Source organism: Babylonia areolata, chromosome 30 (assembly GCF_041734735.1).
Source record: "Babylonia areolata isolate BAREFJ2019XMU chromosome 30, ASM4173473v1, whole genome shotgun sequence".
In the NCBI taxonomy this organism is placed as follows: Eukaryota; Metazoa; Mollusca; class Gastropoda; order Neogastropoda; family Buccinidae; genus Babylonia; species Babylonia areolata.
In genome coordinates this window covers 11,567,990-11,585,835 of record NC_134905.1, presented here as the reverse complement: position 1 = coordinate 11,585,835, position 17,846 = coordinate 11,567,990, and the positions used below count along the sequence as shown (strand labels likewise).

Genomic DNA, 17,846 nt, shown 5'->3' with positions numbered 1-17,846 from the left:
GCCTCACCTACTTGGACATCCAACAATAGCGGTCGAAAACAACAAAAGAAAAGAACCAGGAGTCATGCCCTGACTCTGGGTGCCTGGAATGTTCGCACCCTCTTAGACAGAGACGACAGACCAGAAAGACGCACAGCACTCATTGCTAGAATGCTTGATCACTACCAGGTGGACATAGCAGCCCTGAGTGAAACCAGGTTTGCGGGTGAAACCCAGCTGGAGGAAGTTGGAGGGGGCTACACCTTCTACTGCATTGGGAAGCCAGATGGCACCCCAAGAACCTCAGGCGTGGGCTTTGCCATACGAACCAAACTTGCACGACAGCTTGACAGCCTTCCACATGGGATAAACGACAGGTTGATGACCCGGCGTCTGAAGCTGTCCAAGGATCGCTTCGCTACAGTCAGCTGCTATGCCCAGACGATGACCAACCCTGATGACATTAAAGAAGCTTTCTACAAGGAGCTCAGCTGCACCATTTCAGTGGTAGACAGAAAGGACAGGCTGATCATCCTTGGGGATTTCAATGCCCGCGTCGGCGTGGACTTCTCCTCGTGGCCAAAAGTCCTAGGACAGCACGGCACTGGCAAGTGCAACTCCAACGGACTGCTTTTGCTCTCGCTCTGTGCGCAGCATGGACTGACCATCACCAACACCCTCTTCCAACAAGCGGACAAGTACAAGAACACATGGATGCACCCCCGCTCCAAGCAATGGCACATGCTGGACTATGTGATTGTCCAGCAGAGGGACAGAAGTGATGTTTCCACTACACGCTGCATGAGAGGAGCAGTCTGTTGGTCGGGCCATCGCCTGGTACGCAGCAAGATGAACATCAGACTTGCCGCAAGCTCCAACCAGCCAGGCAGAAACCCCCTAGGAAGCTGAACATCCACCGCCTCCCTATCACCAAGGACATGCTGCAGCAGCAAATTCAAGTAGCTCTCCAAGAAATTCCTGCATCGACTGATGTAGAAGAGGTATGGAGCACCTTTAGAGATGCTGTGTGCACAGCAGCAGCTGACGCACTCGGCTTTGTACAGAGGAGCCACAAAGACTGGTTTGATGAGAACGACTCTGGAATCTCCAAGCTCCTGAACACACTGCACATACGGCATCAGGATCACAATTCCAATAAAGACTGCCAGAGGAAGGAGAAACAGTTCTTGCAAACCAAGCAACTCGTACAGAAGAGGCTGCGTGAGATGAAGAACACCTGGTGGGATATAAAGTCCAAAGAGCTTCAGTCCGCTGCTGATGCTCACGACATGAAGACCTTCCATGATGGTCTCCGAGCTGTGTATGGGCCGAGAGTCACAGGATCAACCCCTGTCCGAGCCTCGGACCAGACCACCCTCCTGACAGACAAGAAAGACATCCTTGCCCGCTGGGCAGAGCACTTCAACACCCTTCTCAACAGGGACTCATCCGTATCTGACGAGGTAATTGCAGCCCTCCCACAACTACCAGTCAGTGACTTGCTAGCTGCCCCTCCCACCAAGGTCGAGACCCAGAAGGCCCTGAAGCTGACAACATCAGGAAAAGCACCAGGAGCGGATGGAATCCAGGCTGACATCTACAAGTATGGAGGCGAGGTGCTGACAGACAAGCTGACCACCCTGTTCCAGTCTATCTGGGAGAGAGGGGAGGTCCCACAGGATTTCAAGGATGCTTCTATTGTCCACATTTACAAATGGAAGGGAGACAAAACATCCTGTGATAACCACCGTGGAATCTCTATCCTCTGTATCGTCCGCATAATACTGAACAGACTGGTTGACCATGTCTCCAACACAGTCATCCCTGAAGCACAGTGCGGCTTCTACTCAGGCAGGGGAACATGTGACATGGTGTTTGCTGTACGCCAGATGCAAGAGAAGTGCCGTGAGCAGAACAAGAAGCTCCACATGGTCTTTGTAGACTTGACTAAGGCCTTTGACACGGTGAACCGCCATGATCTGTGGAAGATCCTCCCAAAGTTCGGCTGTCCAGAGAACCTAATCCAGCTGATTGCATCTTTCCACGATGGCATGCAAGCGAGAGTACAGGAAAATAGTGGTAAATGGAGTGAAGCAGGGCTGCATCTTGGCACCCTCACTGTTCTCCATTCTCTTCTCTGCCATGCTGATTGATGCCTTCCAAGACTGTGACCGGGGCATCTACATTCAGTTTCGCACAGATGGCAAACTTTTCAACTTGCAGCAAATCCATGCCAGGTCCAGGGTGTTTGAGGCACTGATGAGAGAGTTCCTCTTCGCTGATGACTGTGCACTTGCTGCACACACCCATGAGGACATGCAGTTCATTATGGACAGGTTCTCAACCTCCAGCAGGTGCTTTGGACTCACCATCAGCCTCAGCAAGACCAAGTCCATGTACCAGCCGGCTAGTTCACAGAACGCCAGTGCCTCCCCCCCACCTGCAATCAAGATCAGTGACACAGAGATCAAGTCAGTCGACAAGTTTTGCTACCTGGGCAGCACCCTATGCAGCAACAGAGCTCTTGATGCAGAAGTGATGCTGTGCATCGCCAAGGCCAGCTCCGCCTTTGGCAGACTCAACAACAGGCTGTGGAACAACAAAGGCATCAGGCTCAGCACCAAGATGAAAACCTACAGAGCTGTTGTGTTGACCACTTTGTTGTACTGCTGTGAAACATGGACAACGTATCACCGTCACATTCAACAACTTGAGCAGTTTCACCAGAGATGCCTACGAAAGATCCTCGGCATAAAGTGGCAAGACAGGGTCTTCATCCTCCAGGTCCTAGAGAGGAGCGGCCTGACCAGCATCGAAAGCCTGCTGATCCAGTGCCAGCCACGCTGGACAGGACACGTCCACATGACAGACAGCAGGATCCCGAAGATACTTTTTGCAAGTGCTTCAAGGACACCTTGAAGACAACCTCAAAGCCTGTGACATAGACATCGCTTCCTGGGAAACTGATGCCCTTGACCGCTGTCGCTGGAGGATGCTGTGCTCTAGTGGCATAAAGACGTTTGAAAACAAGAGAATGCTGGCCATTAAGGAGAAGCGTGAGTGAAGGAAGCAGGGCTCAACTTCTGGAGACGTTTTCCCTTGCAACACCTATGGGAAGTGCTGCGTATCCAGAATCAGCCTCTCCTCCCATGTGAGGACACACACTGACAGATAAGCCTGCCTGCCTACTCATCCGTCAGACCGACGGGTGACTTCATCAAAATCACAAGTGTGATAGAGATTGTGAAATGAAGAATCCTCCACAGAGAATTAAGCACAAGAACTAGGTGGACATTAAGGCAGGGGACAAACCAATGTGGGAGTGGAGGGAGAGAGGCAAAGCAAGAAAGAGCAACATGTTTTTGGAGAAAAAGAAAACAAACCTTTTTAGTGTTTACCTCTTATCGTGTTTTGACAGACATTATGGTTTGCTTGTTGTCAGTGTCTCATGAGCTTACATGGAAGTAGGAAGGGGGGAAAAAGAAAGAAAGGAAAAAAAAAACACAACGACAGTGCACTCTTGCAGCCAATGCAAGATTTAAGATTTGAGAACAAATTCCTCATTGGAGGAAAGGACGTGTAATTAACTATCCTCTGCACTGAAGTAGGGCCTGTAGAGAAGAGTTGTTCAGTTCTTTATGGCGGTTTTGTTGTTGTTTTGATAGACATGGTAATTCTTGGGAGTATTTATGGTGGTTTTGTTGTTGTTGTTATAGACATTGTAAATCTTGGAGTAAATTGGATTCCAGTTATGGAAATAAACATCTATAAATGCCAGAAATCATAAGATTTTGTGAGAAAATTTATGGACAATTCTTACATTTCGATTGCCAGTGAATTGCTTGGAAAACGCCACCGGAAAACTCAGTAATGTATCTTGGACATGAATGACAATCAAACAGACATGAAGGATGCCAGGTATACAAGAAAAAAAAAACCCACAAAAAAACACACAGCAGAATGCAAAGAGTTCAGCAAAAAGATCAGATAAGGCATGAAGAAAAGCAAGGATTGGGTTGAAGAAAGTGCAGTGAAATAGAAGACTGAAAAAGAACAACAATGGAAAAGCATTCAAAGTTGTGAAAGATATAACAAAGCAAAGGCATACCAGAGTCAATACAAAGTAGGAAGATGGCTCACAGAATAAAAAGGTATTTTGATAGGATATTTTGAATATTGCAGAGAGCTTTGCAACCAGGAAAATCAGGAAAATGGAGACCCCACTGCACTATGAAGCCAGGAGCCAGCAAATAATGACTTTACAATACTGCATGAAGAAATGGAGGAAGCAATATGGTCACTGAAGAATGAAAAAGCAGCAGGCTTTGACAACATACCAGCTGAACTGATAATAGAAGGAGGAGAGGCAGTGACAGATGTCCTTACCAGAATCTGCAACAAAATCTGGCAGACTGGGGAATGGCTGCCAGCATGGACAAAGATTCTAATTATCACTCTACCCAAGAAAGGCAGCTTACAACTATGTCAGAATTTCAGATCTGTAAGTCTGATCAGCCATGCAAGCAAAGTGATTTTTAGTGTAATCTTGAACAGACTCAGACCACAGGCAGAAGAAGTCATTGCAGAAGAACAAGCCAAGTTCCACTGGGTGAAGTACCACAGAACTCATTTTCAACCTTGTGTTCTGTGTTAGAAATATAGCCAACACCAGCAAAACATCTTTCATGTCTTCATCGACTTTAAGAAGGCATTTGACAGTGGCATGATGCACTGTGGGCAAACTTGAAGAAATATAACATTGGCCAAAAGCTGGTTAACACCATCAAATGGTTATATGCAAAAGCCAACTGTGCAGTCCTCGTAAGGAACTGTTTGTGAGTGGATCCACATGTCAGTTGGGATCTGTCAAGGCTGTCCTCTTGTCTTCTGCACTCTTCAACATTTTCCTAGAATGTATTACTATTGATGACCTGGAAGGATACTTTGGCACTGTCAACATCGTAGGACTAAGCATAACAAATGTCTGATTGGCTGATGATGTTGATGGGCTGGCAGGCAGTGGGGAAGAACTAGCTAAACTGGTGAACTGCTTGGATGAAACATCAATCAAGTATGGAATGGAGATCAGGGCCAAGAAGATGAAACTCATGACAAGCAGCAAAGACCCAGTCAAGGGCAGTGGTTAACAGCTGGAAGCAGTAAAACAGTTTAAGTACCTTGGTGCCATCATCAGTGAAGAAGGGTCCAGTGCTAAAATACTGGCAAGAGCTGCTCAGACTGCAACAGCCCTCGCAAAGACAGAAGCCCAAATGGAGAGACAAGAACAATAGTCTCAGAACAAACCTGAAGGTACTGTATACACTGGTTCTCTCCATTTTCTTACATGCATGCATGCAAGTTCTGGACTCTTACACCAGAGCTTCAGATAAGGATCCAAGCAGTGGAAATGAGATGCTTCAAGAGACTCCATGGCTTCTCCTACAAAGACCACATTAAAAATGAAGTAAGAAAAACCATCAGACATCATGTTGGTTGGTATGAAGACCTGTCCATAGTGAAACAATGGAAAATGAGATGGTATGGCCACATGACAAGATCTGAAGGGCTCAATAAGACCATTCTCTGGGGAATAGTGAAGGGGAAAAGGAGACATGCAGACAGCAAAAGAATGGGGCAGACAATATTACTGAGTGGACAGAGAGGAGCTTTTCTGAAGATCGGGCCATATCCAATAAACAGCAGAAATGGAGAATGTTGGTGATGCATTCAGCAGTTCAGCACCCCTACGACCAAACCAGATTTTAGGACTGGTGACAGCGACAGTGACTTGCGTTTTGATGTAGTTGAGCTGAGCACTCATGCTGTGCACACATTTTGACCTCCTTTTTTGGATCCACAAACATCACTTCCCATAAGGTGCAAAGATCAGGTTTTAGTTGTTGTTATTATACACACACACACACACACACACACACACACACAGCAAAAAAAAAAAGAAAAAAAAAAGAAGAAGTAAACACACAGACAGACTTGAAAAAACAAATCTAGAAAACATCCAGACTCAAATGATAACTGTGATGTGTGCAATGCAGAGACAAAAAACAACAACAAAAAACACACAACAAAACCCCCCCAAAAACAAATCAAATCTGGTATAACATACACACTCATGATTATAACTGTGTTGTGTGCTTGTAGTGAGCCTACATGGTGGGGACAGCCTCCTTCACCCCCCGGCCAAGGGTCAGAGTCTGATGTCCTATCTGTCGGAGCAAGACTTCAACTGCTGTGCCTTGCTGGAGAGGGTGGGTATTCTTGGTGCAGTCTGCCCCTATTATACTACAGGGTGCCTTTTGTCAGTGCTGTCACTTTTTGCTGTTGTTTGTGTGCCCTGTTTTTTTGGGTTTTTTTGTTTGTTTTTTTTTGCATGTGTTTTAATGTCTTTCCCACCATTCCATCCCTCCTTTTTTTTGACTCACTTGTGTAAATAAAGTGAGTCTATGTATTAACCTGGTGTTCGGTTGTCTGTGTGTGTCTGTGTGTTGGTGGTAAACTTTGACAGGTCATTTTCTCTCGAAATAAGTCAGTTGATACCAAATTTGGCATGAAAATAGCTGATGATCAGTTTTTTTTTCCACACGTTCTAATTATAATGACATTGCATGTGTGGGAAGGGCACAAAAAACATTTAAATATTTTCACCCAAAAATTACTGTTACATTTTTATTTACAAGACCAAGCAGTTTTATGTGAAATACTGACACCTTGATTAATAGCAGTTGTTTTATACTTGTTTTGCTGAAATAAGAACTTCTTTTGCACAGTGATGGAGTCTCGCGTCGGTCTGACGGATGAGTAGGCAGGCAGGCTTATCTGTCGGTGTGTGTCCTCATATGGGAGAAAAGGTCAATTCTGGATGCGCAGCACTCCCCACAGGTGTTGCAAGGGAAAACCTTTTCAGAAGTTGAGCCCTGCTTCCTTCACTCATGCTTCTCCTTAATGGCCAGCGTTCTCTTGTTTTCAAACGTCTTTATGCCACTAGAGCACAGCATCCTCCAGAGAGAGCGATCAAGGGCATCAGTTTCCCAGGAAGCGATGTCTATGTCACAGGCTTTGAGGTTTGTCTTCAAGGTGTCCTTGAAGCGCTTGCGGGGTCTTCAAGTTCGGTGGCCTTCCTTCAGCTGGCCATACAAAAGAATCTTCGGGATCCTGCTGTCTGTCATGTGGACAGCGTGTCCTGTCCAGCGTAGCTAGCACTGGATCAGCAGGTTTTCGATGCTGGTCAGGCCGCTCCTCTCTAGGACCTGGAGGTTGGAGACCCTGCCTTGCCACTTTTTTTTTTTTTTTTTCATTTTTTTTGTTGTTGTTCATACAGTTTTTGTTTACATTGTACAAATCTTAACATAATTAAATAATATAACCAAACAGTGCGAATACAATACATTAACTTATTGCATAACAGGGAAAAAAGTGTAACAAGACAAAGACGTATACAGAAGAACATAGGCATACATAGTGCATATTTTACATAATTTTTTTGTCACTGTACTAAATATGCACTTCGTTACAAACAAAAAAAAACAACTAAAACACACACACACAAATTTTTTTAAAATAACCCCCCACCAAAAAAACACCCCCACCCCCCCCCACCCCCCCACAAAAAAAACGTGATCACAAATAAATGAATAAATAAGTAAATTAATAAATTGGAAAAAAAAGAAACAAAACTTGGGGCACTTTCTTGGTATGCATGTAGGAAATTTCTTCATATGAGTATCTATACTGCACTTCATCATCTAAGTAGGCAATGTAATACACTCGAGGTATGAGTTTGTATCACCACAAGACAAAGGACATAAAAATATCAACAATAAATAACAGAATAAAGTAACATTGGGGAAACAGAAAGTCAGTTTCCTTTAACTAATACATTGTGAAACTAGTTTGACAAAGTTCATTGTTCTATCAGGTTCATGTATGGCAGCCATTTTATAACAAATTCACGCTTTTGCATGTTCAGTAGGTGTGCATGTTTTTCAATTTTATATCTAGTCTTTAATTCTGTCAAGAACATTTGGATATTTGGTCTGAGTTTGTTTATTCTGCATCTGTATATAAAGAATTTTCCAGGTAGTAGGATAAGATCATCAGTTCTGCTGTTCTCTTCTGTTCCAAATAATATGAGCTTATTATTCAAATTTAGTTCAGCACAATTTTGACAATTTTCTATGATAATACTTTGTAATTCTATCCAAAACGATAGTGAGTATACATAGTAGTCAAACAGGTAATGGTTTACAGTGTCCTTCTCTCTACCACAGAAGTTGCATTTATCATTATCTATTAATCCCATGCTTTTTAGAATAGTATTTGTCACCAGGATTCTATGACAAATTCTAATTTGAAACCATTTTAACTTGATATCGTTTATTTTGCAAATCTTTTTCAATATTGCTTCCCAGTCTGACTGTGTATTTAGCTTCTCCTCCCATGTTGTAAATGATTTAATGCTGGATACTTCTAATTCATTCATTAATATTTCATAATACTGTTTAGATCCTTTACTTACACTCATTAGGAGGTGTTTAGCTTTTGTGTTGATTTCTGCTACATTGCTTTCAATCTTAATGTTATTCTTATTCAAGTAATGTTTAATCGAATGAATGCAACTTGTAAATTCCATGAAATTAATTCTACATCTAATTTTTTGTGGAAAGGACTTGTACGTTAAAAATTTACCATTTTCATCAATCAAATCTTTAACAAAGAAAATATTTTGTCCTGCCCAGTTCCTATAAAAATTTTTTAAAAAATCCTTATGGCCAATTGTGAATTTTTCATTAAAAAATATGGGTTCAGCCAATATTTCTTTGCCCTTTTTTACTTCCACTTTTGTTAGTGTATGCAGTAAAAACATCTCTCCAGAAAGAGTTGAGTTTGCTGATTGCATAATGTTTTGGACCATAATTGTCCATCATTTCCACTTCAGGACACAGGGCTGTCAAAATTCATTTCCACCTTGGTGTCCGAACGATAAGTTTGCGTACCCATGACAGTTTTTAATGATTGTTAGTAAGTTACAATATCTGGAATACCTAACCCCCCTTTTTGAATACTATGGACAGAATATTGTCTCCTAATTTTATCGTTTTTGTTATCCCAAATAAACGCACAACACATTTTTTTGCAACTGCTTGATCTGCCTGTCAGGTGGATTTGGTAAAAGAATCCACAAGTAAATAAGTTTAGATAACATTAAAGATTTTAATTCGGCTATTCTTCCAATCGGTGTTGTTGTTCTTTTAAGCCATGTTCTCAGTAAGTTTTTTACTTCAATAAATTTATCTCGAGTATTTCTTTGAATCATTTGAGAAGTTTCCTTCGTAAACCTAATAACTTAGACTCTTTTGGATTCCAATCCATTTTAATATGCAGTAGGTATATTTGTGCTGAGTATTTTTTGCTGCCTAACCAGTCGTTTACTGTTTTCTCATAGTTCATTTTTAATCCTGAAATGTCTACAAATCTGTTTAATGCTTCAAATAGTTTTTCATATGAATATTTGTCACCTTTTAATGTAAAAGTATCGTCTGTGAACTGACTAATCTTAAATTCAGTATCTGCTATGTGTATACCTTTAATTTCCTTGTCTTCCCTTATTTTGCAAGCAAGTATTTCTACACACAATACAAATAAGTAAGGCGATATCGGATCTCCTTGACGACATCTTCTATTAATAGGGAAACTATCCGATCTTTTTCTATTAACGATTACGTACGACTTAATATCTGTATACAACGAGGATATCCATTTTTGTAAGTCTTCTCCAAATCCAAAAGTTTTTAGAACATTGTTCATATAATTCCAGTGTACTGAACTGAAGGCTTTTTCAAAATCAATTAATACAAGTAATCCAGGGAGCTTTTTTTCTTCTAAATAATGCATTATGTCATAAAGAGTCCTGAGATTATCTCCTATATACCTTCCTGGTACAATCCCCGTTTGATCGTCTTTTATTAATTTTGGTAATATATTTTTTATTCTCTCTGCTATACAACCAGAAACAATTTTGTAAGTAACATTCAATAACGATATTGGTCTCCAGTTCTTTAAGTATTCTCGTGGTTTATCTCCTTTAGGTAAGCAAACTATAATCCTTTCTTTTTGTGTAGCTGACATTTCTCCTTTTTTGACTCACTTGTGTAAACAAAGTGAGTATGTTTTAACCCGGTGTTCGGTTGTCTGTGTGTGTGTGTGTGTGTGTGTGTCTGTGTCTGTGTGTCTGTGGTAAACTTTTACATTGCCATTTTCTCTGCAAATACTTTGTCAGTTGACACCAAATTTGGCATAAAAATAGGAAAAATTCAGTTCTTTCCAGTCATCTTGTTTAAAACAATATTTCACCTCTGGGATGGGCACAAAAAATTAAGAAAGAAGCCAAATGATATGCAAACTGAATTTACTGTTATATATATATATATTTTTTATTCTCTAAACTTGGCGCTTTGAACTGATATTCTGACACAACAAGAGCAGTCATTTTTATCATTTTTTGTTCAAACAGAAACTTCTTTTGCTAAGCATGGAATTTTATTTTATTTTATTTTATTTTTTACCTGGACTTTCTTGGGTCATTTGCTAAGCATGGCAGTTATATTTATTTTGCATGTCTTTGGTGCAGATAGTAAAAAAAGGAAGTTAATCTGTAATTAATGCTAGGGGGCTTAATTTGCTTTAAACTGATCTTTCTCATCTTAAACATTACATTTTGAAATTATATTCAATACATAAAAAAGCTTGTGTGTTTTACTGTCAGTGTACGGGGCTTTCACTCTCATTCGCCCAAGTGGTCTTTTTCGGAAAATACTAAAATCAGTATGAAGAGTGGACTTTTTTTATTTTTAACGCCTCATCACTTACTGGATTATGCCCCAAACTGCCATAAAGATATCCATAGAATCAGTCAGAATTCACAGTTAAAAATAATAAACCATGAGAGTTAATACCCTTGAATAGATGAAACGCAGAAATTTCCAGTCATGATTTTTCTCAAAATGAAGTCCTTTTCACTTCATATGACGTTTAGAAGTACTTGTACTTGGCTCTACATGTTACTAGTTTAACAAAATACTCAATTTTCATATCAACTTTAAAACTATAAAACTAGAATGAACATAAAAGAGAAATTGAATCGACCGTGTCAACCGGGTGTAACTAAACTTGTACATCTATCTAGATCCAGAGAAAACGGCTAAATGTTGCAGTGTGATTGCGGCGATAGCCACGTCTCCTTTACCATGGACTTAAAAAGAATTTTTAATTGCTTTTAAAGATTTTTTGAATGCCCAAGATACACCAGAATATCGCCCTTTAAAAAAAAAGCATGTTTATATGTTATATTTTTGAACGTTGTTTAAGGAGCCACGATAGTGTAATGGATAAGACAGTTTCTTCTCATCCGAACAGGCGGGGTTCAAATCTGCCGTTAGGAGGGGTTTTTTTTTCGTTTTTTTAATCTCTTTTTCTTTTAACCCGAAGCTTTATAATGACAAATACAGAACACATTTTAACGATTAGATTTTTAAAAAAACGTTTATCACAAGTGAGTCTTGAACTTGAAGGCCTTGCCTCTCTTGTCAAATCTTTCATTGAGGGAACGAACCACAAAACTACCTAGCCGTTTAAAAAAAAACTTCAAAAAAAAAGAAAAAAAAAAGTTCACAGTCATCCCATCAGAACCAGGGCTTTTATCATTTTGCATTTTCTTCAAAACTTTGGATGCTGCTTCTATAGTGATTGGACCTTCTAACTCAATGGCTTCGTTTTCTGTTAATTTTGGCAAACTGTTTATATAATTGTCAATGTCGATTCTTATAACTGGTCTCTGTGTATATAATTTTTCGTAGAAGTTTCTGGTTTCTTTCAGCATACCATCAGTTTCTGTTATCACTTCCCCTTTATCTGTAATCAGCTTCATCATTTGTTTACTTATAAAATGTCTTTTTTCTAGGGAGCAAAAATATTGTTTATTTTTTCACTTGAGAAGTTCAGCAAGCTTTCGATCTAATATGCCTTCCATTTTTGATTTTCTAATCTCTTTCAAATTCTCTTGTTTTTCTTGCAATACTTTTTTGTCAGATTCATTCAAGTGAAGTTTTATTTTCTAGGACTGTTATATATGTTTTTCCCGGTCATATTCCATTTTCTTTTTCCTTATGCTGTATGATATAGTTTGTGCTCTAATTTCCATGAGTAAAACATCAAGGAACAATTGGTCTGAAATTGTAAATTGTATTTGATCATTAGGGACACTACTGATATTTTCTCTATTATAGGGTAGAACTGAATATTGATCTTTAATCTTAATAATGGTTTCATTGATAACATTTACATATGTAGGGTCTTTCAGCAACGATGAATTAAATCTCCAATAGCTTTTATGTTTTTCTTCAACTTTAAGTTTTAAATTCATCAGTGAATGGTCGGTCCTATTATACTGAGGATCTTTCGTAGGCATCTCTGGTGAAACTGCTCAAATTGTTGAATGTGACGGCGATACGTCGTCCATGTTTTACAGCAGTACAACAAGGTGGTCAGCACAACAGCTCTGTAGGTTTTGATTTTGGTGCTGAGCCTGATGCCTTTGTTGTTCCACAGCCTGTTGTTGAGTCTGCCAACGGCGGAGCCGGCCTTGGCGATGCGCAATGTCACTTCTGCATCAGAAGTTACATTGACACACACATCTCTCATATTCACCTTCAAATGGGAGGTCAGTCTTATTAACCTCTTGACTGCGCTGTTGACGTACAGCGTACGTCATGAAATGTCGTTCACCAATGCTGTATTGACGTGTGCCGTACGTCATGTCACAATGTTCTATGTTTCGAGTCCCGCATTACAGAAAATACAGTTTGCTAACCATTAAATTAGCTCCCCTGAGAGCTCTTTATCTCCTGAGTTCCACAAGCTAAAATTATTCATCTCATTGTCATGGTGGTTTGTTGTTGTTGTTGTTCAGTGTTGTTGTTTTGTGTGTGTGTGAGAGAGAGAGAGTGGGGGTAGGGGTAGGGGGGGGGAGATGTTTAGAGTTTGAAAAAATAAAATTTGAATTTTGTTTATCTGTTGGTTTCAGTCTTTGAGTCTTTCTCTGTGCCTTTCAGTCTCTCTGTTTTTGTCCGTCTGCTGTTCTGTGTCTCCTGTGTCTTCTGAGTGGTTTCCAGTACATTACTAAGATATGTTACTATCCAAATCATATTTTGCTCACAAAACCAAAAATGCTGCTGGTAGGTGGGTGGGTTGGGGAGATGGGTTGGGGAATTAGGGGAGTGGAGTTACCAGTGCATACATATGTAATGATCCAAAATATGTTTTTGCTCACCATCAGAAACGAGTGTTGAACTAAAGTTGTGTGTTGGAAACAGAACAACTCTATCTAAAGCAGCATGTGTTGAATTGAAAGTTGTGTGTTGGAAACAGAACAATTCATCTAAAGCAGCGTGTGTTGAACTGAAAGTTGTGTGTTGGAAACAGAACAACTCATCTAAAGCAGCGTGTGTTGAACTGAAAGTTGTGTGTTGGAAACAGAACAATTCTGTCAAAAGCAGCCTTCATCAATCAGCATTTCATTAAAAAAAAAACCCAAAAACAACAACCCAGCAACGTCAAAATGTTAATATAGCTCTATCAGAATTTCAAACTTTCCCGATCTTCATCATGGCTTTTTCAATAAATCATTGCATGATTGCCAAACAAATTTTTGGGTGTGATATACCCAATAATCTGGATAACTCCAGTTCTTTCATTGAAATTATAATTGGCAGTTCAGACACATTTTCCCACTCCGAACACATCAGATTCAAGGTTGATTACCACCTCTCTGATCCAGGTTGACATTCCAAAGAAATGGTTTCTCTTTGTCAAAATTGATTTAAACAAATGCTTAGCTTTGAAAACTATGAATGTTTCTCATCAAATAATTATGGAAGTTGGCTTCTGTTAAAAAAACACACACAAAAAACAGGAAAAGTATTCAAATGTGCATGCGGAATGCTAGTAAAGTCCAGCTGACAAATTCTGGACCAAAAGTCACGACTTGTTGATTAAGATGGTTGTTCCTGGACATTATGTCCCTCACATGGTGTGGTCTCTTTCACCTACTTTCAATAATATTGTGATATATTGATGAAATCTGCTTACTTATAATGAATATAATAATTATAAAAATGATAATAATTGGTATTTATATGACACTGAATCATGTGCAGAGACAAATCAAAGCGCTTTCAAACCAGTCATTCACATGCATGCATAACTGTAAACTTGATTAACTGAAGACAAAGAAGAGGCATGGGAAGGAGGCTATCTTGGAAATAGATGGGTTTTAAGGCTATACTTGAAAGGGCGCATTGCATGCACCTGACAAAGCAAAAGAGGAAGTTCATTCCAAAACCAAGGTCCACAGACAGAGAAAGAACGGCGGCTGACAATGGAGTGTTTGAATCTGGGTATGTGTAAAAGGAGTGGGTCCGAAGTCGATCATAGAGAATGAGATGGGGTGTAGAGGTGAAAGCAGCCACAGAGATAGGAAGGGGCAATTTTTGTTATATTATTACTAGGCCAAGGAGGACGATAGAGACAACAGATGATTGAGTGACTGGGGACATTGAGAGTGACTTCAAGCATTTCAAAAAAGTCATGTGGAAAGGCGTGGTTGTGTGAAAAGGAAAGGGAAGATTCCAAGATGTCTCTGCAGAAGATGGCAATGCCACTTCCATGAGACGGTCGAGGAAGTGACTTGGTTTTGTTGCCGGAGGGTGGTCAGTTGTTTAAGTTTAGGATTGTGACCTTGTGATTTTAACCAGGTTTCGGTAAAAAATACTGCATAAAAGTTATTTTCAAAAATGTCATCAGAAATAGTCTTTTGATCAGGGCAGACCACTGAGCTGAATAGAAAGAAGTGGCAGCCGCAGTAATATAAACAGGCTGCATGCCGGTCTTCTGGCAGTGTACATTTCACTGCTGGACAGTAGTAGAGTGTAGACATTTTCAGCAAAATTGTTCATCAATGTTTGGCAAGAAACTGCAACAATAGGGATGGGAAAGAGACTTTTTGTTTAAAAAAACAACATACAAACTTTTTGTTTTGTTTTGACATCTCTCTCTCTCTCTGTTTGTCTCTCTCTTAGTCTTGGCCATAATAATGGTAATAACAACTACTAGTGATGATAATAATTATGATATCAATGATGATAATAACAATTGATCAAATAATAGTAATAACAACAACAATAAAAATGATAATAATAATAACAGTTAAAGCAACAAATAGTTCTCTTTGACAAAGTTCATGTAGCAAATCGTACACTTAAGTCGAAAAAAGTTGCCCATCAATAGAAAGACAGGCAGACAAAGAACTGTGCATGAATGGGTGGAAAGAAAATGAAAGAAGACTTTAAAAAAAAGAAAAAAAAGAGAAAAAGAAAGAAAGAAAATGAAAAGAAAAAAAAAAGAAAAACAGAAAAAGTAGAGGGAAAAAACAGAAAGTGGGAAGAACAGGAGGTTGGATGCCCGACAAAAGACACCAAAATACAGTGTCCGTGTGTGTGTAACAAAAAAACAAAAAAGGGAAAAAAGAATGGGAAACAAGAGAGGCAAGGCCTTCAAGACTCACTTGTGATACACTTAAAAAAAAAAAAAAAATCTAATCATTAAAATGTGTTCTGTATTTGTTATTATAAAGCTTCAGGTTAAAAGAAAAAGAAAAAAGAAAAAAAAAAAAGTCCTAATGGCAGATTCGAACCCCGTGTGTTTGGATGAGAAGAAACTGTCTTATCCATTACACTATCATGGCTCCTCAAAAATATAATATTTAAACATGCTTTTTTTAAAGGGCGATAAATCGATTGTGGTATTCGCAGTGAGAACGCTGTTCAAATCATATTATTCTGGTGTATCTTGGACATTAAAAAAATCTTTAAGGACAATTAAAAATTCTTTTTAAGTCCGCAGTAAAGGAGAAGTGGCTATCTCCGCAATCACACTGCAACATTTAGCCGTTTTCTCTGGATCTAGATAGATGTACAAGTTTAGTTACACCCGGTTGACATGGTCGATTCAATTTCTCTTTTATGTTCATTCTAGTTTTATAGTTTTAAAGTTGATATGAAAATTGAGTATTTTGTTAAACTAGTAAAATGTTGAGCCAAGTACAAGTACTTCTAAACGTCATATGAAGTGAAAAGGACTTCATTTTGAGAAAAGTCAAGACTGGAAATTTTTGCGTTTCATCAATTCAAGGGTATTAACTCTCATGATTTATTATTTTTAACTGTAAATTCCGACTGATTCAATGGATATCTTTATGGCAGTTTGGGGCATAATCCAGTAAGTGATGAGGTGTTCACAAATCTTTCTCTGAATAAATATTTGACGGTCTCCTTCTCCAACTTTCCATCACATGTTATCGTGTATTGTCGATTGAATATAGGATTGAACGGCAGGTCAACAACTTGAAAAAAAATGGCGTTGTTCGCGTTCGCGAAGAATATGAGCACGCGCTTTGAATATGTGTACGCAATTGATTTTTGCCCATGACCTTCAGGGCTCAGCCAATAGATCCATAAAGTCCACTTGTATTGGTTTTAGTATTTTCCGAAAAAAAACCACTTGGGCGAATGAACATAGTGAAAGCCCTGTACACTGAGAGTAAAACACACAAGCTTTTTATGTATTGAGTATAATTTCAAAATGTAATGTTTAAGATGAGAAAGATCAATTTAAAGCAAATTAAGTCCCCTAGCATTAATTACAGATTAATTTCCCTTCTTTACTATCTGCACCAAAACGTTTGCAAAATAAATATAACTTCCATGCTCAGCAAAAGAAGTTCCTGTTTGAACAAAAAATGATTAAAATGACTGCTCTTGTTGTTGTGTCAGAATATCAGATCAAAGTGCCAAGTTTAGAGAATAGAAAAAATACAAATATAACAGTAAATGCAGTTTGCATATCATTTCGCTTCTTTTCTTTATTTTTTTGTGCCCATCCCAGAGGTGCAGTATTGTTTTAAACAAGGTGACTGGAAAGAACTGAATTTTTCCTATTTTTATGCCTAATTTGGTGTCAACTGACAAAGTATTTGCAGAGAAAATGGCAATGTTAAAGGTTACCATGGACACACACACACACACATACACACAGAGACAATCGAACACCGGGTTAAAACATACTCATTTTGTTTACACAAGTGAGTCAAAAATAGGAGGTCGGAGGCCCAACAAAAGACACCGAAACACAGTGTCAGTGTGTGTGTTTGTAACAAAAATACAAAAAAGGGAAAAAAGAATGGGAAAAAATAGGAGGTTGGAGGTCCAACAAAAGACAACAACAACAACAACAAAACAAACAAGGAAACAACAGCCAAAAACAGTGTGTGTGTGTGTGTGTGCGCGCGCGCATGCGCTTGCCATCATCTCTATCCCTTTTTTTCTCTTTGCCCCCCTCCTGTCAGTTTTCGTCACAGTTAACATTTTATGGCTGAGTAACCTCTCTCTCTCGCCCTCTTTTTCTCTCTTGTCCAGTTGTTTGTATACATTAAAACCAAGGTAATTTTCAGCCACAACAGAATTGCCAGCTTAATTAGAGAGAGACTGGGAGAGAGAGGAGAGGCGTTCACTGCAGGCAGTAGCCTCCGGCAAGATGGCGGCCTGCTGGTGTGTGGTCCACCTCCTTTCTTCCCCACCTTACTGTTGAGCTCGATGAGGCAGACAGATTTAGCATTGAACAGACAGGCATGAAAGAGATCAGAGGCAGGAAGAGAGGAATTTAATGGTGAAGCATGTGAGTCAGGCAGACAGACTGTGGAAAAGAGATGATGGTGTCTGAGCAGTGGAGGAAAGTGGGAA

General features: G+C 39.5%; 1 protein-coding gene across 3 annotated transcripts in view; it reads left to right on the top strand.

The window, feature by feature from the left end:
- LOC143275205 (run domain Beclin-1-interacting and cysteine-rich domain-containing protein-like) overlaps nt 1–17,846 on the top strand; it is a 152,198-nt gene that overhangs the window by 54,943 nt on the left and 79,409 nt on the right. For all 3 annotated transcript variants that reach the window (XM_076579178.1, XM_076579181.1, XM_076579179.1), the window contains exon 7: nt 6,139–6,245. In XM_076579178.1, coding sequence (XP_076435293.1) covers nt 6,139–6,245 — 107 coding nt within the window. The remainder of the gene's footprint in view (nt 1–6,138; nt 6,246–17,846) is intronic.